At 32.7% G+C, this 24,563-nt stretch overlaps 2 protein-coding genes across 7 annotated transcripts in view; both read left to right on the top strand.

Annotated features, from left to right (window-relative positions):
- Window positions 1–7,617, top strand: part of LOC135215470 (neuronal calcium sensor 2-like) — a 558,746-nt gene extending 551,129 nt beyond the window's left edge. For all 6 annotated transcript variants that reach the window (XM_064250212.1, XM_064250210.1, XM_064250211.1 and 3 more), the window contains one exon: window positions 5,313–7,617. In XM_064250212.1, coding sequence (XP_064106282.1) covers window positions 5,313–5,495 — 183 coding nt within the window. In that variant the 3' untranslated portion in view covers window positions 5,496–7,617. The remainder of the gene's footprint in view (window positions 1–5,312) is intronic.
- The window catches only part of LOC135215472 (neurocalcin homolog), a 736,775-nt gene that overhangs the window by 654,107 nt on the left and 58,105 nt on the right, over window positions 1–24,563 (top strand). Inside the window, 2 exon segments of the mRNA XM_064250215.1 lie at window positions 24,252–24,416; window positions 24,530–24,556. Coding sequence (XP_064106285.1) covers window positions 24,347–24,416; window positions 24,530–24,556 — 97 coding nt within the window. The 5' untranslated portion in view covers window positions 24,252–24,346.

Here is a 24,563-nt window from a genome sequence, read left to right as displayed (position 1 = left end):
AAGTAGGCATGCCCATTTGTTTTGAAAATTTTTCAAACTAGCCTCTGCTGGCCTTAAATTCACTAACAGCAGTGCTTGTTGTAGGCATTTTCTCACTGATATCAGCATGCAACTTCCTCCAATACTTTGGTACGAGTTCTTTCTTAAATTCTATAGTGTTTTTCACCATTTTTACACAAGGGCAAGCACTTGGAACTTTTTTTACCCCATGATGGCTTATTTAGCAGTTGCACTCAAATAAAAAAAGCACAAAAACAATTAATACAAAAGCAGAAAGGGTCATAAAAGAAATGGGATGCTCTGTTTGAGCTCTTGATACGGGGCCCAGTCATGCGCTGTCCCCCGAATGTAGTGTTTCGGAATGTACAAAAACTGAGGAAACATACAATAACCGAGACAAAATTTTGTAGAAAAAACTATGAAAACCGAAAAGTACGAAAAGAGAGGCGTACGAAAACTGCAGTTTGACTGTATATATACATATATATATATATATATATATATATATATATATATATATATATATATATATATATATATATATATATATATATACACATTCGACCCCCCCGTATTCGCGTTCTCCGGATTCACACTCACACATTTGCGGATTTCTATCAGGAACGTTTTCCCGCATTATTCGTGGAAAATTCACATATTTGCAGTATTTTTCTATGAGAAATATCCACAAATTCATGGTTTTTTATCAGTTTCATCATAAAATGCACTTTTTGTGATAAAATTATTAAAAAAACCAAGTATAAAAATTTTTAGTGGGTTTTTCTTGAGCTTTAATTAACAAAATAGGCTGTTTTCAGTGTTTTTTATAGGGGTTCCAACTATTCGTGGGTTCTAACTATTCATGAGGGGGGTGTCTGGTATGCATCTCCCACAAATATGGGCGGGACCACTATATATATATATATATATATATATATATATATATATATATATATATATATATATTATATATATACAGTAGACCCTTGACTCACAAACACAATCCGTTCCTAGACCTTGGTCGTGTTCGAAATTGTTCGTGACTCGGAGCTAATTTCCCCATAAGGTTTAATGGGAATAATATTAATGGTTCTCGACCCCTACGAACCAATATATATTATGTATATTTTGCCTTATTTTACACAGATAATGTAAAAGTCAGTGTAAAAAACCTTAATATATCTAATAATATAATTTAAAATGGTAAAACTAACACTATAAAAACGTTTGTAAAGTGAACACTTACTATGACTGGCGAGACTTCTGGCTTGACGACAAGAGAAGAGGAGGGTGGTGGGTGGGGAGGAGGTTATTGTGCGGAAGGAGACCCTCCCCCATCCAGGTCGGGGAGATCTCGTTCCGGAGATTCAACTCTTCTAGGTTTTTTTGGTGAACGTTTAATCACAAACTTATCCAATGTCTGTTGCCTTTTCCTTCCTTGCATAACTCTTCTGAAATGGCTCATTAAATTTTCATTGAGCATATTCACGATCCTGTTCGTAACAATTTTGTCCGGATGATACAATCAAGGAAGCACTGGACATCATTCCACTTTTCCGATGCAGCTTTTATCACATCACTGCTGACATCTGTAACTTCCTCCCCAGTCTCCTCTTCGTCAGTTGATTGCTCCTGAGCAAGTTGCTCCTGCTGCTCTTTGTGGAGTTGAACAAGTTCGTCCGCAGTCAAATCTTCTGAATGTTCAGCGAAATTCTTCAACATCTTCGTCGTGACTTGTAGACCCATACTGTTGCCCCATGGACACAATTTCTTGCACAATCTCTGCATCGAAGCCCTCAAAGTCACGGACAGTTTACGCACTGGGGCCAAAGTTTCCGCCACGCAGAATTTAATGTGCGGTACGTAACTTCAGTCCATGCGTTATCAATGAGGGTTTATGCAGTGAAAAAACATTAAAGTGCTTCTTCCAAAATTCTTTTAAGGTTAATTTGTCTCTTCAGTTACACGGAAGCATCTGGAGAAGAGCGCCTTCGTATATAATTTCTTAAAATTGCTAATGACTTGTTGGTCCATGGGCTGGAGAACAGAGGTCGTGTTGGGTGGAAGGAACTTGAACTGAATGAAGTCATGTTCACTGCAGTCAGCCAAGTACGAAGGGTGTGCCGGGGCATTATCCATGATCAGAAGGCACCGCAGGGGTAGCTTGTTCTCTGTAGGTACTGACTCAAGGTCGGCGCAAGCACTTCATCAATCCACTCCATAAACAAGCTCCGTGTCACCCATGCTTTGTATTGGCCCTCCACATTACAGGCAGTCTGGCCTTATTTACGTTGTGCTGCCGTTAAAGGCAACGGCAAGGGTCAGGTTATTTGAATGGTAGACAAGTAGCGGCTTTAGTTTCAAGTCGCACTTGCGTTTGAGCATAACAAAAGCGTAAGCCTGTCCTTCATTGGCTTGTGGCCAGGGAGCGCCTTCTCTTCTTGGGTGATAAATGTCCTGTTGGGCATCTTCTTCCAGAAGAGGCCCGTTTCATCACAATTGAAAATCTGTTGAGCGACGTATCCTTCGGCCTCCACGAAACTCGGCAAACGCGGTCACGAATGCCTCAGCAGCAGCCTTGTCTGCGCTAGCAGCCTCACCATGCCTAATTACAGAGTGAATTCCAGTCTCTTCTTGAAGTTATCAAACCACCCTTTACTAGCCTTAAAAATCATCTGGCGTGGCACTAGTAGAAGGAGTTTCCTTCAGCAAACTGACAACACTTGCCGAGCTTTCTCGCAGATGATCGGCTCGTTTACACTATCACCTGCCATCTGTTTCTCATGTACCCACTTCAAAATTATTTTTTCTGCCTCTTCGAGGGTTTGCAATCTCATCCTGGTTAGTACTGTCACTACTCTTCGCAACATTTGCTTCTTTAATGGCATCCTTGTTTTTCAAAATTGTCGAAATTGTCGACTTGGCCATCTTGTACTCACTTGCGATATCGGTCACGCGAACACCACGTTCAAACTTTTCTATAATTTCTTTCTTTATTTCAATGGTTATCTTCCTCTGCACCCTCTTCTCACCATCACTCTTCACTTTCTTACTTTCACCACCACTCTTCACTTCTTAGGGCCCATTATGAAGAAAATCACAAGTTTTAGCGCAAAAAATGCTAAGTGAATTGACGAACGTCTTGTACACAATGAGATGAGACAAAGAGCGATGCGTGGGTGACGCCGTGCGTGGGCGGCTGGAGGATGGCTGGTCCCATGGCAACTCAAACGCTCTCACGTGTGCTGGGCGATTTCGCGCATTTTTCAAATGTTTGTGTCTAAAAATTAGTTTGTGAAACAAAGTGAATTGTTATTTTCCAGAAATTTCCAGCATTTTTTCAAATGTTCATGTCTCAAAATTAGTTCATGACCCAAACAGAATTTTTATTTTCCGCATTTTTTTTTGTTCGTATCTCAAAGTTAGTTCGTAAGTCAAGGGTGAGATTTTACCTATAATTTGGTCCGGGATCGAGTTGTACGTGGGTCAATGCGTTCGTGAGTCAAGGGTCTACTGTATATATATATATATATATATATATATATATATATATATATATATATATATATATATATATATATATATATATATATATATATATATATATATTATATATATATATATATATATATATATATATATATAATATATATATATATATATATATATATATATATATATATATATATATATATATATATATATATATATATATATATATATATATATATATATATATATAGATATATATATATATATATATATACTATATATATATATATATTATATAATATATATATATATATATATATATATATATATATATATATATATATATACACACACACATATACATACATACATACATATATAGTATATCAAAATTATATCATATAATTTTCCAGGATTACAGTGATTAAATTTAGTGGTACTCCAACCAGAAAGTCTGATGGAGGTTATATCTCTTAAAGTATAAGTTCTTTAAGATCCTGGCAATTAACTGGTTGTAGTAAATGAATGTATGTGTTCATGAAGGTTAGTGTTGGCAGATACAAACCCTCTTCATATTCCTCCTGCTGTGGCTACGGTTGATGGCAGTGTATCATGTTCTGTATTCAGGTTCAGTAGGCCATGGTTAAGTTGCCGAAATCAGGACCAGTCCCGAGAGGGAGGTGTAGGATAGTGAGCCTCACCTCCTGATTGATGACAGATTAGCCTCTTGAAAAAAGTGTTAGATATGAAACTGTAATCCATGAGTAATCTCCAGCGCTGGTGAATTAGAATTCTCAGAAGACACAAACCTTATTTTTGCTGTTAATTGTTTAGGTTAATGAAGTTGATATGTGGTTTGGTCCCACCAACCACAATCATGATGTGAACTCATTGAGCATTTATTTCACCAATATGTAGGTTGACTGAATGACTGGGACTGTGACTGTACAAAGCAGATTTTCATTTTATTATATTGCTGTATTATTAATTAGGGCCTTATAAATATTCACTGGTGGATACTGACTGCTCTCTCTCTCTCTCTCTCTCTCTCTCTCTCTCTCTCTCTCTCTCTCTCTCTCTCTCTCTCTCTCTCTCTCTCTCTCTCAGATTTAGTATTCCTCTCTTCTCTTCACTCCACTCTACTACATCACTCACAGACTTAGTCTTCCTTGCCTAGAATCCATCCTCTCTTGACCTACCAATCTCTCATCTTGACCCACTTCTTCTCATCCATCTTTCTTAGTAACACCCTTGAATATGTTTTTTTTCTTCTCTCTCCTTTCATTCCCTCGCCTATCATGGAAGGGAGGACATAAGATTGTTGATTTGCAAAAGTTTGGTGATTTGCTGATCTTATTTTTTATGCAATGTTTTTGTCTTCATAATTAATTTTAACTTTTTATGTGGTGTCAGTAAATTAGGTTTGATTGGCAGCAACCTGTAACATTCATGTAAAAAAAAATTAAACAACATTTGGATGTCATTAGGATTAATTAATGGAAAAAAGCTGAGCTTTTTAGACAACTAGCTGATTTGAAATAAAGACTTACTGAGTGTATTCACCTCATAAGTAATTTGATTATTAATCTTGAAATATACCAAAATTTATACATACTTTTATAATTTCTTTAATTTCAAAGAATTTATTAGAAACATGCCTTAAAGGTAATTTATAAACAAAACATCAACAACTTAAAATGTCCACATTTGAAAATGAGGGAAAACAGAAAAAATAACAAACGACAGGTATAAAGACTAAATAGTCATTAAGCCTCTTTAATTTGTTTGCCTTGGTTTTTCATATTTGTCCTCTTTTTCAGGCTATCTATGACATGCTTGGTACTAACTCCGCCAACCGCCCAGCAGATAGTGCCGAAGAGAGAGCCAAAGCCATCTTCTCCAAGATGGACGAAAATAATGACGGCAATTTAACTCAAGAGGAATTCTTAAAGGGTTGCTTGCAAGATGAAGAGTTGTCTAAGATGCTCACACCTGGAGCCTAATGTATTTAAAATTTCAATTGCAAATATACAATGTATTAGCTCTCTTTTAATGTAGATCATCTTTCTAGCTACTGTAACAGCAGCTATCTAGGGAACACAGGATTAAAACCTTCATCACAAAACAAGAACCATTACCTTAGTGACATTAGGAAGCTTAGAAATCTTTGAAACATCATGTGAGAAGTATATTAAGAGTGATGGCAACTGGTTAAGTATCTTGTGGTTTTGAGGGGGACATTCCATTGCTTACTTGTAAGGATGATAACAGGAAGAAAATAAACTTTGTGAACTGTATAGGGGTTAGGAGCTTCAGTAGAAATAATTTCTTGGAAGGTCATGGTTGTTTACGCTCGGTGAGAAATAAATTTGAAGAGCCACAGTGAGTACAGCATGGGTTGTCATAAATATTGTATGTACTGTACTTGAATATTTCCATGCATTTTGGTATCAGGGCAACATCATTTGTATGTTCTCTTATCATAAGGTCATGTAGACAGTTTTCATAGGTAGGTAAAGCTTGATTTGATTCTTTATGATTGTTAGAAGAAAAAAGTCCTGTTTTTCATATCCATGTTCAAGTGGTTTCATTGCATATATAACATTGCAGATAATAGTCTTTATCAGAGATGCAGTTTCGTTTCAAGTGGTTAAGAAAATAATATTCTTAATTGTGTACTTTTGTCAGTGATTGTAGATTAGATATTCTGTAAACTCCTTCCTTAATGTTAGTTGTGAGGATTCACTGACTGCACACATATGAGTTGTATTTAACCCTTTTTGTCTGGTGTACAGGAAGAGTAATGTTATTCATAGAGAAAATAATCATAAGATCAATAGTTGTAACAAGCTTGGCATAAAAGATGTTATATTTACACCTCAGAATCTGATGTTTGTTGTAAATTTACTCCCTCTGAAGAGAACTAAAATAATGCAAAAGATTTTATATTAACGACTATATATGGCTCTGTCACAGCTTTTGATCAAGACACTAAACACCTTCAGTATCGTACTAAGAAATGATCACACACCATTTTATAAACTTGTACAACGATCCAACATACTGATTGTTATTTGATATTATTTATGACATTTTGTCTCAAAATATTTTTTAAGTCTTCTGTACAGTATACTTTTGAATGTTTATCTTCTGTTGCTTTTACATGTGATGAGGTTAGCAACTAAAGACCACTCCTTTCCCCCTTGAAGATTTCAGAAAGTGGCAAGGCTCGTTTTCCCCTTGTTTGCTGATGGAAAATAGGTCTTTCCTAGGAATTGTCCACATAAAAGGCAGGCACTTTGTTGTTGATCTTGTCATTCATTAATGTTAAAAGTCACAAGTAACTCTAGCACAAACTCATCTTTTTCCTCCAGTTGCTAATGAGAGCCAGCAAGAACTGACCTTGTATATAATATATAATGTAGCTATAGCTAATCATCATAGTTTTTCAAGTTCTACATGTTATACATTAATCATTTTGGGTAGTGGTGAAAGAGAAGCCTTTCATAAGATTTTATAGTAGTGTTGAGATCTTTAGATACAACCTTCAAGGGGTACCTCGCTTGTCATAGAAGATGCAGTATGCAAGGCAGGCTATGTTTGCAATGCTCTGGTTATATTTCTTTCTTTTATTTTGGATTTGTGTAGATGTAACCTTGAAGACAGTGTGCATGTGCAGTATATTTACATGCATTCATACTTACAAATTTTATTACATATATAAAACAATGTACTATACATAAATATACATACACATATAACACATATTGGATAGGTACATATAGTCTTGTTGACAAAAGGATTGATAAATTTTAGTATGTGTAATCATAAACACAGTATGCATACATATGTGAGTGTATGTATATAGATATATATATATATAAGTAGATAGTTAATAACATTGATAGCTGAGTAGATAAATAGATAGATAAGGATACACTAAAAGATCAGTTGGGTAATCTCAGTATGTATATACGTGTGTGTGTGTGTGTGTGTATGTATGTACTGTATGCTTGTATATATGTACATGATATTCTGACAACCCTCTATTCACAAGAACATCTAATTTTCTATCTATTATTATATACAGAGTACTTTCACTGTGTATATATCTATATATATATATATATATATATATATATATATATATATATATATTATATATATATATATATATATATATATATATATATATATAATATATATATATATATATATATATACACATATATATGTGTGTATGTATATATATATATATATATATATATATATATATATATATATATATATATATATATATATATATATATATATATATACACACACACACACGCGCGCTATATGCAGATGTGTCTGTATATTTACACACATTCACAGTACGTCCAACATTGGAAAATCTCAGCAGTGTACTTATGATTGAAAGAATGGTACCAGATTGACAGAAGAGATTTTGTATTTTTTGTATTAAGAAAAGGTGACTCAAGATTATGGTATGAAACATTAGGCAAATTGAAGATAGACACAGTCATTCCTTCCTCATCCTTGCTATGAGTAGCAGAGAGATGGATGCACAGATATTCTTGCATTTTTTTTATTCAGAAATCTCATAAATGGGATGGGAAAAAGGGTTCCCAAATGGGGATTCAAACCAGCAAAGAAAGCCCCCATTCAGCTGCATTTTTAGAACACAGCTTCGTATGTTTATGTATGTTCATATAGACATACATCATCAGAGCACTTCAGATTTTAAAATGGTATACACACACACACACACACACACACAGTAAATGGTGGTACTGTGATTGTAATGACTCTACTGGCACCCTTCAGGGTGACTTCCCATCATCAGTACCAAGAAAAACAACAAGAAATATTTATAGTACAATATTCTTGATGTGGGTGGAACAGATAAAGTGAGGTTTCCTGAATGCAACTCAGTCATTTATATCGTGGATAATCATCCTTCTTTTGCATTACTGTATTATTTTTATATATTTTGTGAAAAAGGCACTGTTGGTAAATATTTTTTTTACTGTATCTCCCATAGGTCAACCATTTCATAGGCAGAAATCACTTGCAAATTTTTTTTTGAATTTTTGTAGTTGGAAAGCATATACCAGTACCTTGCATTTATACAGAAGTAAGCTATTTTCAGTGAGAATCACTCTCACTGAATTTTTATAAAAACCAGTATTGCATGTTATCATTGTAAGTACATACCAGCATTTAGGTTAAGTCTACTTAACACTGACTAGTTTGTGGTATCTCTAGTAAAATTTGTCAAGACTTTGGATTATACATAATGTTTGACCTTTTTCTTTTCTCCTGATGGAAAATGTTCAATAAATATTGCGTCGTAATGTGTGCAGTAGGGGTTTAGTCAGATGTGATATTACCCAGTGTTTCCAAATTGGGTAAAGCTATGTTGTAACCCTTCCAGTTTTGTGTCGTTAATCAATTAAGACTTTCACTGATAATAAAACAATAGGATCTCTATTTGTAATGAATCAAGACTTCCCCTTTTCAGTCTTAGGTGTTAATTAATTCATGCTGGAAAACCCATCAGCATTTTTTTAAATGTTTTAAAAATTATTTTGTTTCAGTTTATAAAAGTATGTTGGAAAACTTAAGTTAACAAGATATTTGTTAGCTATATTCTGGAGTCAAATGAAATATTATTTTCAGATTTCTATGCCTTATGCAGCGCAATAGAAGATTCAATGTCATTTTCAAATATTTGGTGTCAGTGAATCAGAAGCAATACCATTTTCAGATATTTTATGTCAGTGCAGCAGAAGAATCGTTGAGCCCCGCTGTCATGAGCATTGATTTATTTGATGTTTTTCTAAATTCATCCAAGTATACTGTTGTGACATTGATTACAGTGAAGTATCTGAAACCTGGGATTTACATAATCTGAAGATCTACTTCATATTCTTTTTGCCTCTGACTGACACATAACACAGGACTTTTGTAGATAATACATGTGATTTAGATAGGTGAATTTACACTTAACAAAACGTATGTAGACAACTTACATAGGCACCACAGTACATCACTGCATACAGACTGATTAGATTCATTTCAAATCTTGTCAGTATGAAAGTTTTTCCATGAATTATGTGATGATTGGTTACCTTCACAAAAAAAAAAAAAAAAAAAAAAAAGTGTTGATCCCAGTTCAAGATAATATTAGTGATGTGATACCCAGTCAGTGTGCAGTAAGATTTTCCTTAGAGGTGTCTTAAAAGCTGAAATTATGTCAGTAATAACTTGTTTAGATGTAGAATTATGGACAAACAATCATGCTGTACATAGCTATATCAGAGGTTATGTATCCTTTACAGTGTATATGTTTATTGATGAGCCCAGGCATTTTCGTGGGTCTGTAGTGTTTTGGAAAACTACCAGTAACATTTTTTAAAGCTGAGAGTTCCCTGATTTTCTGAGATACCATATTGACTTACTTAGGAGTATTGAACAGTTGAATGTATCCATCAGAAAAGATTGTTTTAAAAGTGTTTATTATAAGTGAATTCCTCTCACAGTATATTATGTCAATATTTCAGATACATTTTCTTTCTGGATTTATTTGCTTATCTAGCTAGGTGATAAATGCAAGGTATTATAGAATATATTAGAATTCAGGAATTATGGAAGAACTTCATTGAAAGGAAGTCTTATGTGTTGCATTGCTTGAAATAGAATGAATTTCAGGATTTCAGTTGCTAGTATTCCTGACATCTTGAGCTATTAGTTTTTGGGTCACTTGGTCTGTTATTTTTTATTTTGTACTTACAGTACTGCTACTGATTTATTATGCTTTTATAATGATTTAAAACTGTAGTGATTTCTGCTGATGTTCCTAATGGGTAATCATCCTTTTCACATACACACATACATATACATACACTCATGCATTCCAGTACAGTAGTGGGTCGTGGTACAGTGTGGGAGAAAGTGTGCTGCTATTAGTCAATTTTCACTCATTCACACACTGAAGGTGAGGCTGCTGTACTTTTTGGAGTTGATGCTATTGTAGTTTGATGTTTTATGTCACATAGAAATATTTCTTGAATGTAGAGGACCACCATCATCATTCCCAACTTCACAATTTCACAATTTCACATTCCTTCTTCTCCCTCTGAGGACATCTTAATTTTATGCTATAACCAAATAAAAAACCATGAACCAAATGGCATATGAAGAATCACATGTTCCTCTTGAGCAAAAGCTTCAGTATGGGTGTTATTGTATAATAGCACCAAGTGCAACTTGTTGCTGTCTTTTCCTCTTGATTTTTGGAAGTTAACTGATGATTTAGCACTCTCCCTTCTGTGATATAGCTGTTTCTGTGGTGTGAAGTGTACATGAAAGTGTGTTTCTGACTGTGTTTTATGAATGTGAACCCGTACGTAGTTTCCTTGACATGTAGTAAGACCCGCGATGATCATACTCTTAAAAGAATACCTTTGTGGGTTTTGAGGTTAAAGAAAGGCCTTTCAATTCTCTTTGGATTCAGTGCATATTGAAGACTCAATTCACTTAAGATCTCCTCTTAACTATGTAATAACCAAAATAGTTCAGCTGTATGTCTAGTTACATCATGTCATGTTTTGAAATCTGTACTTTCTCAAAAATCTTCAGATCTCCTACTTAGCATATGCTACAGCTGATGCAGTTTTTTATCCAAATTATGCATTTGTTATCAAAATTTTGACTGTATTTTTCTTTGCTTGGCTCAACTTGTAGTGGACAATCTTGCACAAAAGGTAACTAAATACCTGTAAATATCATAATAGGTTAAGGGTTTGTGCCATGCATGTAACACTACTCCCATTTTTTAGGAGGATGCAAAGAAGATAGAGGTCACTGCTGAGATCAGAGGTTTTGCATGTCAAGACATTTTTTTAAGTTTTAATTTACAGGCACTGGGTGTTTTGAGTCAGTGATGGTGACACATCACTACCTAACCCACGAGGTCTCTCATGCCTCTGCTGCAGACCACTGTCTGAATCCACTACCTCTGGTCTCACCTCAGGTGCCATATGCAGCTTTTTTGCTATCATCATCAGAACGGCTAAGGATGCCATTTCTTTAATGTTCTTTGACTGATGATGATGATGATGATTGATGCTTAGTTAATACTGATGAAGCCTGTGGTTAAAAGCCATTAGCTCAAAGAATATTCTGTATGTACACTAGAGTAGTTTTGTTAAGAACCTGTTTCAGTGTTAATTGTCGCTATTGGTATGGATGAATCCATAGCATTTAATATCCTTTGGGCCATATTCCTTCTCACCTGTAGATAGATCTGCAGCCCAGAATTATTATTGTTTCATTATTCTTTTAGTGACAAGATGAGGAATTGTGAGCTTTTATGTTGTTCCGTACGATGTTAACATATGACATTTTCTAATACTGAAGTTTTCATGATCATTATTATTATTATTATTATTATTATTATTGGTAATGTAATTACATTATTGTAGAAAAATTGCACTACTAACTGGGTTTATTGGAAATGTATTAAGCAGACTGAATGATGTAAAGTTTGCAAATGATGAATGAAGTGGTACTGGTATCAAATTTCAAATCTAACTATAGTGACTTAATGTTAGTGCTAGCGACAGGCTTGGGTTTGTCATTTCTCATTTTTCAGCACAAAGCATGATATAGTGTGTATATATATATATATATATATATATATATATATATATATATATATATATATATATATATATATATATATATATATATATATATATATATATAATGTGTAATATTCTTTTGTCAGGGTCAAACCTTACAAAATACTAAAATTGCAGTTGCAATACAGTTACAATATTTTTGCACAAAATTTCACTCTTAATGCATGTAGTAGTGCATGTGAACTATTATTGCATTAACTGTTGATGTCCTTGTGTTATTAGAAATGTGTATTGTATGCTGAAATAACAGAAATGCATCAGATATGTGTATCTAGATAGTATGTGAGGTAATGAATTTTTATTGATAAGTAACATCATTTGTATTTTTTGGTTGCTCTAAAGTTTATGGCCCCCTTATCAAAGACAGATTGACCAGATGAAGATAGCATAAAAGTCTCAGCAGAATTTGTTCTGAAGCAGTGCAACAGCAGCTCAGAGATATAAAGTTTATACATGTTATTTAAAATTAAGGTTGGAACCATTGAAACAACTAAGAGGTAACTTAGATGCATCCAGATAGCTGTGAGCAAAACTTTAGAATTAATGTAGGTCATTGAAATTGAACTGAGGATCAAATAGAATTACAGTGTAAAGGCTAATTAACTGAGATACTGTACTGTATATTGGGGATACAAGTTACAAGTTAACATTCACATCAGTTAATAATCTGTTAAATATATATGCTAGGCATATTTTTTATATACTTAATAAGGATATCGTATCTAATATTGAATGTCCCATACACTTATTTAAGTCTGAAATATTTCAATTCTTTGTCCACATATTTAGTTATTTTGCCTACTTAGCATATTTACCATTTGCACATATGAGTATATACTAATACATATATATATATATATATATGATATATAAAGATATATATATATATATATATATATATATATATATATATATATATATATATATGATATAAATATAATATATAATATATATAATTAATATATATTATATATATATACTATAATATAATATATATATATATATATATATATATAGTATTTATATTATATATAATATATATATATATATAATATATAATAAAAATATAATTTATATATAATATAAATATATATCTATATAATATATATAGATATAATATATTATATATATAGTATAAACATATGATATATATATATATATATTATAGATATATATCTATATATATATTAGTATATATAATATATACACATATATATATATAATATATATATATATATATATATATATGATATATATATTAATAATATATACATACATATATATAATATATATAATTAGATATATATGTATTATATATATATAGATATATAGTTAGTGTATATATAGATAGATATTAATATATTATATATATCCATATATATAATATCTACATATATATATAAATATGTATATATCTATATATATATATATTATATAGTAATACATATATATATAATATATATATATATATATATATATAATATATATATATATTTACATACATATATATAGATATACTATATCTAATATATGTATATATATATATATATATATATATATATATATACTAGTATATATATATAATACTATATATATATACCATATATATATATATGTATATATATATATATATATATATATATATATATTATATATATACCTATATATCTAGGAAATATATATATATATATTGTTTTTTTTTATTTTAAAATTAATATATATAATTATATTATATATTATATATTATTGCATATATGCTGCTTATGTTGTAGAAAGAGCAATTAGTTTTACTTTTAGAATTGTAAAGGATGAAAATAGGTGTGATTGTGACTACTACTATGATTTGATGACCACCAGATATTAAAATACTATAAATGTTTCACACAGTCAATTAGTGAGAAACTGAATAGATGCTTTTGTTATAACATAAGAGGATTGCAGTCATTTTTTATAAAAAACTATTGTAAATGAAAATAGTAAGTTAGTGATGTATTGAATTATTTGGCTCTTTCATGCACTGCATCATGAGTTTGATTAAGCCATAAAACCAGAATGTTGAGATAACTTGTAGTTTTGAACTTTGTATATCTTGCTAGAGAGCCTCACCATATGTTTGTCATAGTTGGCAGTGCTTTCTGTATGATAAACAAAACCTCTATTTCTCGCTTAAAGAAGCAAGAAAATTGTTTACCATGGGATATTTCTGATACACTACATTTCTCTATTGTTAAGGATTGTTGAGATGACATTCATACAAGAGTAGACCAATAATGATTTGTTACTAATTTACAGTTTTAGTGATTTAGCCATACTGTGCTTTATTTTTGTATGTTATGAATTTGTACCACATTACACCTGATATGATTATTAGAATGTAAGAGAGCTCTTGCGTACTATTATGTTCTTTTCAATGAAGTCATTTTATTAATTAATATATTGTTTGTCATATGATTTTTATTTTTGCTGTTTTTTGGAGTATAGTGCCATATACTATATTTTATTTGGTCACTGATAAAATCATACATATTTCGACTTGGTTAAAGTTATGAATGTCACAGATGCAAATTGATTTTTGAAGTTTGTCGTTACTGTCATTTGTTTCACCTATGAATCGAAACACATAGTTTCAAGAAACGCTAGTGGTTACGAACGTAGACATGAGAGAATATTGTAATAATTGTTCACATGTGCTCACTGGGAGCAAGTAAAGAACGTTCATTTTTGTTGTGTCCTTTTCATTTTTTTGGTGTAAAATAAGTTATCCATTGAATCTAACAAGGCTCATAATTACTGATCTAGTCATATACTTTGGACTGTACTTGGGGTTGCACAAGCCTTGTTGGAACATAAACTTATATAAACCTTGTGTTTTTTCCAGTAATAAAATACTTGAAGTTTTATTCCTGTTTCTACATTTATTCACCATTTTATTACTGATATAACATACCATGGCAACAGTAATTTCCAGTTTTTGGTGTGTACATTTGTACTTATTTTATACAGCTAGGCTACTCATGACCCATCTAAAAATGAAAGATAACAGGCTACATATACTGTATATAAATTTGTTATTGATGTTGTATGTATATACAGTATATGCATGTAAGGTTCATTAAATAATTAGGAAGTATTCATAACAATGTTTTTGTTTTTTGAGAGGCTTACAAGCTTTGTTCACTCTCTTCATGTATTTGGTTGGAAGCGTGAAATCCTTTATGCCTGTGGTTAAAACAGGTAAATGATTTTAGATTTTTGTGAAAAAATGTTAGAATTCCAACACCACTTTTTTTTTTAAGTATCCAATGTTGTTAGAATTGGTAAGAAGGAATGAAATTTTAGGCAGTCACCTTATGGTACCTTCTAATAATCTTAATAATGAAAATATAATAATACTAGTAATAATGATGATACGTTTACACCAGTAAGCCTTTCCTCCAGAGTAAGTATGACATTGGGAAAAAACAAGACTATCAGTCACAGCCACATTTCATCTTGCTGCGGAATCAGTGATAAATTCTTGGTATTAATGAACTTGCACTGTTCTGAAATACTAATAGTACTCCTACAGAGAATCCTCATAGTATGCCATTCATCTTTACTTACTATGCACACATCTTTCCTCTCTCAATTTTGTTTAAATACTACCGGTACATGATCAGTCTAGCAGATTTTAGTCTTTCTTTTTCTACTACCTCTGGGTACTTTGTGGCTAGTTTATGGAAGGAATGGTGTTAGAGGGTGAGGTAAGAGCATGTTTATGGATGGAGAGAATAGGTTTTGAATGATTGTTGTGTGTCGATGGCACTTTGTTGGCAGCTAGAAAAGCTGCAATAGTTAGTGAAAAGTTTTATAAGTATTTGTTGGCATAGGAAGTTTATCACAAACGTCAGCAAAAGGTGTTGTGGGAGGATGGGATCAAGGAGAAAGGCAATAAATGGATAATGGGATGTTGGAAATGATAGCAAGGTAGAAAGTTCTTAGCTGTTGAGATGAACTGCATGGGTGAGATATAAGGAATACAGGAAAACATTGGATGAGACATTGAGAGAATGAAAATGTATATAAAATGGATGTATAACCACAACAATAATGATGATAAACATGACAAATCTAATGATAATTATGATAATAGATAATATTTTAGGTGCCATTCCTAAATATACGTATATACAATGTCCAAATAAATTCATATTTGTTAGTGGTATGTCCGTGCCTCCATTGTGGAGTTGAATATTATGTTAGTACATACTTAATTTTAGGCACAAAAATTTTAATTGGTTTTTGAATTTGACTGAATTACCAAAAGTAATAAAAATTATTAGAATCTCTTGTACATTTTAATGTTGATCCAGTGCCAGGTCATCAGACCAAACGTTAATTTGGAAGTAAAAATTGTAATAGTAATAATATGTACTATTCAAGTCCGTTCAATTTATTGGCCCAATCATGTCAGTTCATCACCTTAGCACATTCATATCACTTTATTGTCTTGGTTTTTGCACATCAGTTCAAATTGTGACTTCAGTAACTTGATATTTGTTCAGGAACTGTACATAAACAGCTTTTGGAAGTAAAATTGCATCTTTTAAATACTACAGTATTTGTACAGGAATAGTTAATGACAGCAACTGACAGGTCTTACCCAACATCAAATGAAAAATCCCACAAGGAAGTTGTTTCACTTTTAATCTTCATTTCCAGTAAATGAAGCTGATTTTTTGAACCTGTTTTTCCACTATTAAACATTTATCATTTCAAAAGTTATGTTTGAGGGGTATATTGGTTGGTTCTCATAGCTAAGGTTATACCAGGTATAGTTATTACAAAAAAAGATTCCTTTGGGCTGTTAATTTACATGGTTAAGTTGCATTTAAATAGTTGTTGTTGGTCCAGTCTTACTTGAGGATTTTTACAAGCTCTCGCAAACTGTGATCCTCTTTTTAGAATTATTTAGATATTTCTCAAACTACATTATTTTTAGTGTAGTTGATGGTGGCACGTCTGTCATTCCATTTCCTTTTTCATCGTCGCCTATTGCCATGCACACTGAACTATGTTCTTTAGAAGGTTCAGTTTTATGTAAATTTTGGAAATTATTTCACTAGCCTGATGCCCCCACTCTAGTAGCAGGTCATGGAACCTGATGAGTTAACATTCTGTAGTTAATAGTGACCAGACTCCTATGGCTTAACTTCACTCCAACAACCATGGGTATCAGATGTTTCCTGTCACTCATATGCTTACAGTTCTCTCCCTTCCAAATTGTCTTCCTTTCTCTAATAGCACCTCCCCACTGACATTCTCATTCTTCCATAATCATTTCTAAAACCATTCGTACAGGTTTATAAGAGTAATGCAGACAATAGTTGTCTTGCCATATAATAATGTACAATGCACGTTGTATTGTTATTCTGTAAATGGGGATAATCATTTCTATTACCTTTTTCTGGGCTCAACCTGTGCCGCTCCGTGAAATGATGCTATAAGGAGCATTTCACTGGGCGGCACAGGTCTCTCGCCCAGAAATAGATTTTTCCTCTGTCAAAATCCCTTATAGCATCATTTCACTGGGCGGCACAGGTCTCTCGCCCAGAAATAGATTTTTCCTCTGTCAGAATCCCTTTTTTATACTAGTTGAATCACAAGCTTTCAAGTTCATTATGACTTGTATTTTATGTGATCTATAACTGACCCAATCCGTCTTACTGTCTCGACTCATACCTTTTCTGTCTGTTATACTTTGGCTATGGTTTTCTTTGCTCTTATTTAAAACCAGGATCCAAATAATATATATCCATTTGATGTAAGACAAGATGCTGCTACTTTCTGGTAAGTGTACTGTTATTTGTTCCACTGCATTTTAGCAAAGATTTATCATGACTGGTGATTGCAGAGTGATTAAGAGTGCAGGTTTTGTTTGCAGAAGTATGGCTGTAAGGCTCTATGATCCCTTTTAAGGTATGCGAAGTCATGTGCTCTGCAGTTTGTTAAATTTCGATTACCTTTCATCTCAATTACTGACACACACACGTGGTTTTGACCTGGTATTCTCAGAGTTTCTTCCTCTTGTATATAGTTGAGGCCTCACTTCTTGTTGTGACCTGAGAACATGATTAGAAGAGGCAGTAGAAACTGTTAGACTGACTTAAAAATTTGTAGGCAATAGCTATTGCTGACTTGGTGACTGTATCCTGTCTTTCAGTGGCCTCATTATCACGGAAGAGAGATTTGCTTTGCTCTCCCATCTTCCTGAATTGCAGTATAAGGCAGTGTGTGTGTATGTATGTATGTATGTATGTATATATATATATATATATATATATATATATATATATATATATATATATATATATATATATATATATATATATATATATATATATATATATATATATATATATATATATATATATATATATATATAATGTGTGTTTTGTGTGTATATATATATATATATATATATATATATATATATATATATATATATATATATATATATATATATATATATATATAATATATAATGTGTGTGTTTGTGTGTATATGTTATATATATAATATATTATATATTATATTATTATAATATATATATAGATATACACATATATATATATATATATATATATATATATTTTATAATATATATATATATATATATCTATATATATAACCTATAAATAATATATATAATAATATATATATATATATATATATATAGCCTATATATATTATTTTTATTATGCATTTTTTTTCATATAGTAGCCACTCTGAGTCCTCAAAGGAGTTACTGTTACATAGTCATGATCCTCCCCACCCCTAGAGCTCTTTAAGACAGACCAGCCAATTACAAAGAATTCTCCCATATATAGTTGGTCTCAGCCAGTACATATAGCGCTCGTTAGCACAGTGATAGTATATAAAGGAATTAAAACAGGAGGTCTCTCTCCTGTCCTACAATGACTACCTCGGCTCTCATGTTGCACAAACTCAGGTGTGACAGCAGCCAATTTCAGCCATCTCCATTATACTGGTATGTCCAAGCGTTCATTTATCCCCAGGTTGCACTCCGGAAATCGTGTTCGACCATACATTTTTTAATTGAATTGAATATAGAATTTAGGCCATGCACTGGTACCTTTTAAGGTCATTTGGCCAATGCTGAAATAGAAATTGACAGTCAAGTTAATTGTTGATGTAGATGATGGAAAGTAAGATGGAAAAAAGAGAATATGAAAGGAGGTACAGTAAAAGGAACGAAAGGGGTTGCAGCTAGGGGCCGAAGGCACTCTGCAAAGAACCGTAAGTATTACCTAGAGTGAAGTGCACTAATGGCATTCCACCCTGTGGGTTATGCATTTTTCGAGCATCAGTATTCCAATCAAGCGGAATACCTAGTTGTAAGACCCAGTGAAAGTTTTTGTTTCTTAATTTTAAAAGTTTTGCAAGGCTAGAAGAAGAGTAGCTCACTAGGCTAGGGTCTAACTGCTGTGGTTTTTTGTTAACAGTGAAAATTGGCATTTAGGCAATATTATAAGACAATTTTGTTATTGAATCTTATTATACAGTGGTCTTTTTAACACTGATAGATAATTTGAAGTTACTGAAAGGATAAATCGGGTTAGCCAAACTTCTTGTTTATGAAACTAGAAGTGATTGTAGTTCCCAATCTTGCTTGACTTACGAGCTTTAGTGTTTACTAAGGCCAGTATTTCCTTTGTAGTATTTTATAATCAAACTAATGGTGTTTTGATGTGAACAGCTTCCCATTTATCCTTAATAGTATTGGGGTTTTGATCATTGTTAAAAGAATACATTCATGCTGATCTACTTCCAACGGGTATTACTCTGCTGGTAGTGACATCACAGGTATTGAGAATATTGTGACATTTGTATTTTTCCTTAAGAAATAGAAAATTACTTTTTTGGTATGTTTCCTTAGGAAATACAAAATTACTTTTTGCTGATGGTGAGCTTTGCCAAACATTTTAAACTCTTAGAAATGTTGATTTTAGTATATGTAGGTTTTTTTGATGATACAAGGTATTGCTTAGGTCTACCAGCATTTGTGAGTAAATATTTAAAATCAATGTTATTGTAGTACCTAATTCTGCAAACAAGGAATCAGAGGAATTTATTTCTGGTGATAGATATTAATTTCTCGATGTGGTTTGGATCCCACAATAAGCTGTAAGTCCCATTGCTAAGTAACCAATTGGTTTCTTGCCTTGTAAATATATCTAATCCTTCAGGCCAGCCCTAGGAGAGTTGTCAATTAGCTCAGTGGTCTAGTAAAGCTAAGATATACTCATGGATAGGACTAATTGATCATGTTTCCTTACATCATACCACCTATAGACTTGTACTTATGGCCATGTAGGCCCAGGTTTATTTGAAGTGTTTGCTGCCAATACAATGATATAGGTAGCTAACATAAAGGTAGTTTTTATTAAACACATGTTCCTTATATCATTACTGAGCTACCATTAAGCTTCCCCTACATGATCAGTTGTTCCTTTTATCACTACTGAGCTACCATTAAGCTTCCCCTACATGATCAATGCTATTGTGCAATACGTATTCTGTTTTGTACAATATTATTGAAAGTGTAAGGGTATTATTGAAGAATGACACAATATATTGACATCAAAAAGAGTTTTATATTTTATTGCACAAGACGAATATATTTCATAGTGTGAGGGTAGTATTGCCCAATATCCTGTCAGTGTGCTTCCTCATACTATCAACAAGTCTGGCAAGAAGGATCGACAATTCGTACTAGAAATCATTCAACTGTACAGGGATTTACATGTACTGTGGCAGGTTAAAAGTAAAGAATACAGAAACAGACCAAAGAAAGCATATGAGGTCTTGTTGAAAAAGTACTATAATGAAAAATACCAAGAGGCTACAAGAAATGATTTAAGAAAGAAAGTAAATGAACTCAGAACAAATTTTTAAAAGGAATTAGAAAAAATTAAAAGTTCACAGAAATCTGGGGCTGGTTCAGATGAGAGGTATCAACCAATGTTATGGTATTTTCATGAGATACAGGTTCTAATAGATCAAGAAATGCCTCCACAGTCTATGAGCACAATAAGCATACCGAAGGCTGAATGATGTGTCTCTGAAATCCTTCCCTTGACTGATGATATTGAGCAATAATATGGAATAATGTAGGGAGAGACATATTGCACAATAAGATTGAGTCAGTATATGGTGTCAATAATATAGATATTGTACAGGGCGCTTTACGCAGGACCTTCACATTACCTGTGCCACAGCAAATTGCTCGGTCTACTTCTTACCTGTGGAAATGTCTGTAACTATGTACCTGCCATGAGCCAGCCCCTGAAGGAATAAGAGAATTTGGTTGATGGCTGGACATGTGGTTACTAAGGGAACATTTTTGTCAGTGGAACAAACAATTAAAAGATGTCTAGACGCTGAGTAAAATCTTGATAAGAATGCTTTTGAGTGGAGAACCTAAAACTGCTGGTGCAATTACTAGATTGACAATAAAAAAAAAGGCATTATTCAAGAATCAAGAATGGTAGAATTTTATATGCTTCATGCTCAGGTTTTATTGAATAGTTTTTTCATAGATATATGTAGAAATATAGCTTCAGAAACCAAGGGGAGGGGGGAAAGTGAATGGAATATTTGTTATCTTGGGAAGAAACATGTAATAGTGCTAGAGATGGCTAGATGGAAGCCACAAGGACAAAGTTTGTGGGAGACCAAGAGACCTGACAAAGGTAAATTGATTGATTTGAAAGAGTTGGCACAAAAAGTTATAAGTGACCTGAGTTCTTAGAAGCCTTCTTCAACCCATAAATAACAAAATAAGGAGGTATACGTAAACCTTCAGGCTCATAAAATAGTGAGATATATACTATATGTATATACTACCAGTGGAAATTGGATCCTAATGAAAGGAATTACGTACTTCTAATATTATCAAGGGAAGTATATCATCAAGGGTGTTGGTTAATGTGATGAATTGAGCAGTAAAAATGGAGCAGTGTACAATATAAACAATGAGTACAGAATCAACACAACGTAAAAAGTAACCAAACCATGGTTGTTTGAGAATTATTATTTTTTGTTTTGTCATACTTATGGTAATTGAAAATTGCACGGGAAACTGTCAAATCTACAATAGTGTTACTTGTCTGGAGGGTAATTTTCACAAATACTCCACGTTGAGCAACCAATCCTCAATATTTATGTAGAGGCATTGCATATATGTGGGAAAGGTACACACTGAGGGGTAAGTACCTCCTGTGAAACTTGGATGCTGAAATGCTAAGATACAAATGCTTGGTACAAGTACTATCTTGAAAGTGCAATGTTGAATAAATGAATAGTGTGAGGTAGTAAATTTAAAAGGTGGATGCCAAACTTGTCAATTTCTAATTGACAAGAAAAATTGAAAAGCATAACACTCTTAGCAGCCATGTGAAGAGCACTCTATGGTGTTTTAAAATTGAAGAAAGAATTAATGTAAAAGTTCATATAGTTGAAGCTAATGTGGGATTTGAGTGAGTCTTTGGTATCTAAATTGTGCATCCACAGGCCAGTTGAGAGCATGAGATATGTATTGCCTTTTCATCAAACTACATCAATTCCAGTTTAAAGATATTGGGCCCTCAACTTATCTTTTTCTTAATACACAGATTATTGATTGAAGTGTCTGTCTATCTGTATGTAGGTTCTGTGTTATCTAAGGTGCCACATTCAGTAGTCTTAAGTCAGTGATGCACATACAACATGTGTTCTCAAATCTTGTTCTGGAAATCAGGCATATATTATGAAAGTATAAAACATTTGGCAGCATTTTAAGTAAAGGAAAGTGTGTTAAAAATGTTAGAAAACCTTATATTGCTTAGTGAAAGAAGAACACTTTTTTATGGAAATATAAAACATTAGTGTCACAGAGGCTCAAACTCCTTTGGAAACGTAAATTGAAGTGTTCATGAAGACTCCATCTTATTCTTATTAAGTAGATGTAAGGCCCAGTATGGGTCTTATGTAGCTAAATCACCCAGTAACATTGTTTATCCAACTGCCATACTAGAATTTTATAAGCATATGGTGAACAGAGTAGACTGTAAAGATTCACTATTTATTCATGTTCCTTAAGTGCCCTTACATTTATTAGGCAAATAAATCCTTCTAAGCCTTCTATTGAGACAATCCATCAATAGCTTTGTTGGTTTACATCTGATAACAAACGTCCTGTTGTGTTGGGTGTCAGCCCATGTTGGTATGAGAGGTAACAAATTTGCCAATGCTGAAACCATAATAATTTATATGCAACCAAATTTGATGCTATCAGATTATAAATAGCTTATCCAACCAATTCATCATAAAAAAATGGGAAATCAAAAGTTCTTTCCTTCTCTGAAAATCTTAAAATGTCAAGGAATCCATCCTTCATATGACTTGGTCGTTGTCAGAGTTTTGCGAATAGGGTGTTGAAAATGTCATAGAATTTGTCAAATATATTAAATTTTTTATGATCTTCAGCCATTTTTTATGTATTACCAGATTAGTATACAAGTAATTAAGTGCAAACCATTTTTATCTTGGGAACTTAATAATTCAGGTACGTACATAGTGGTTTCCAGTGCCAAGTGGTCATACCAAACTTTCATATACGTACGTATATAATTTTGTCAGTTGGTTTATCAACTGAAATTATTTTGCCATTTTTATGAAAGGCTACATTCACTGCTTAAACAACTATTGGTACAGGTACTAGATAACTACTGTTAGAATATTGAGTGATTCAATAACTTTGCCTCTTGATGCTTTCTTGTAACAGCTCCTATTGAGTCTTGAAGATATTAATGTGCCATCCATGGATAGATAGAATGAATGGGACTTTGGAGAGGACTCTGATCAAGAATCTTTTGTGATGGTTTTTTTTTGGGTGGGACAGGCTGTTATCATTTATAGCTCTTTTGCATTTGTCATATTAATATAATTAATATATATTCAACTTTCCACTTGGAATGTCCTTGACAAAAGCTTTTCTTTTTACAGCTGTGAGTTAGTAACAAGAGATCATAAGGTGCAAAAGGCGAGTTTAGCATTTTAGGCGTTTTCCTTCTTCCCTCCAAACACACACACACACAGCCATGGGCAAGCAAAACAGCAAGCTCAAACCAGAAGTTCTGGAAGACCTTCGCTCTAACACAGAATTCACAGGTACGTTTGATGTGTGTATCTGAGTACAGTGTATAAAGATTTACATCATAGCAAATGTCTGATGTATATATCACCTCTTCCTATCCATTTTCTAAAGTGGATCTGTTTTGCAGACTCTGAAATTCAAGAATGGTACAAAGGCTTCTT

Source organism: Macrobrachium nipponense, chromosome 5, assembly GCF_015104395.2.
Source record: "Macrobrachium nipponense isolate FS-2020 chromosome 5, ASM1510439v2, whole genome shotgun sequence".
In the NCBI taxonomy this organism is placed as follows: Eukaryota; Metazoa; Arthropoda; class Malacostraca; order Decapoda; family Palaemonidae; genus Macrobrachium; species Macrobrachium nipponense.
Note: the sequence above shows the minus strand (reverse complement) of the source record. Positions and strands in the feature narration are given on the sequence as shown.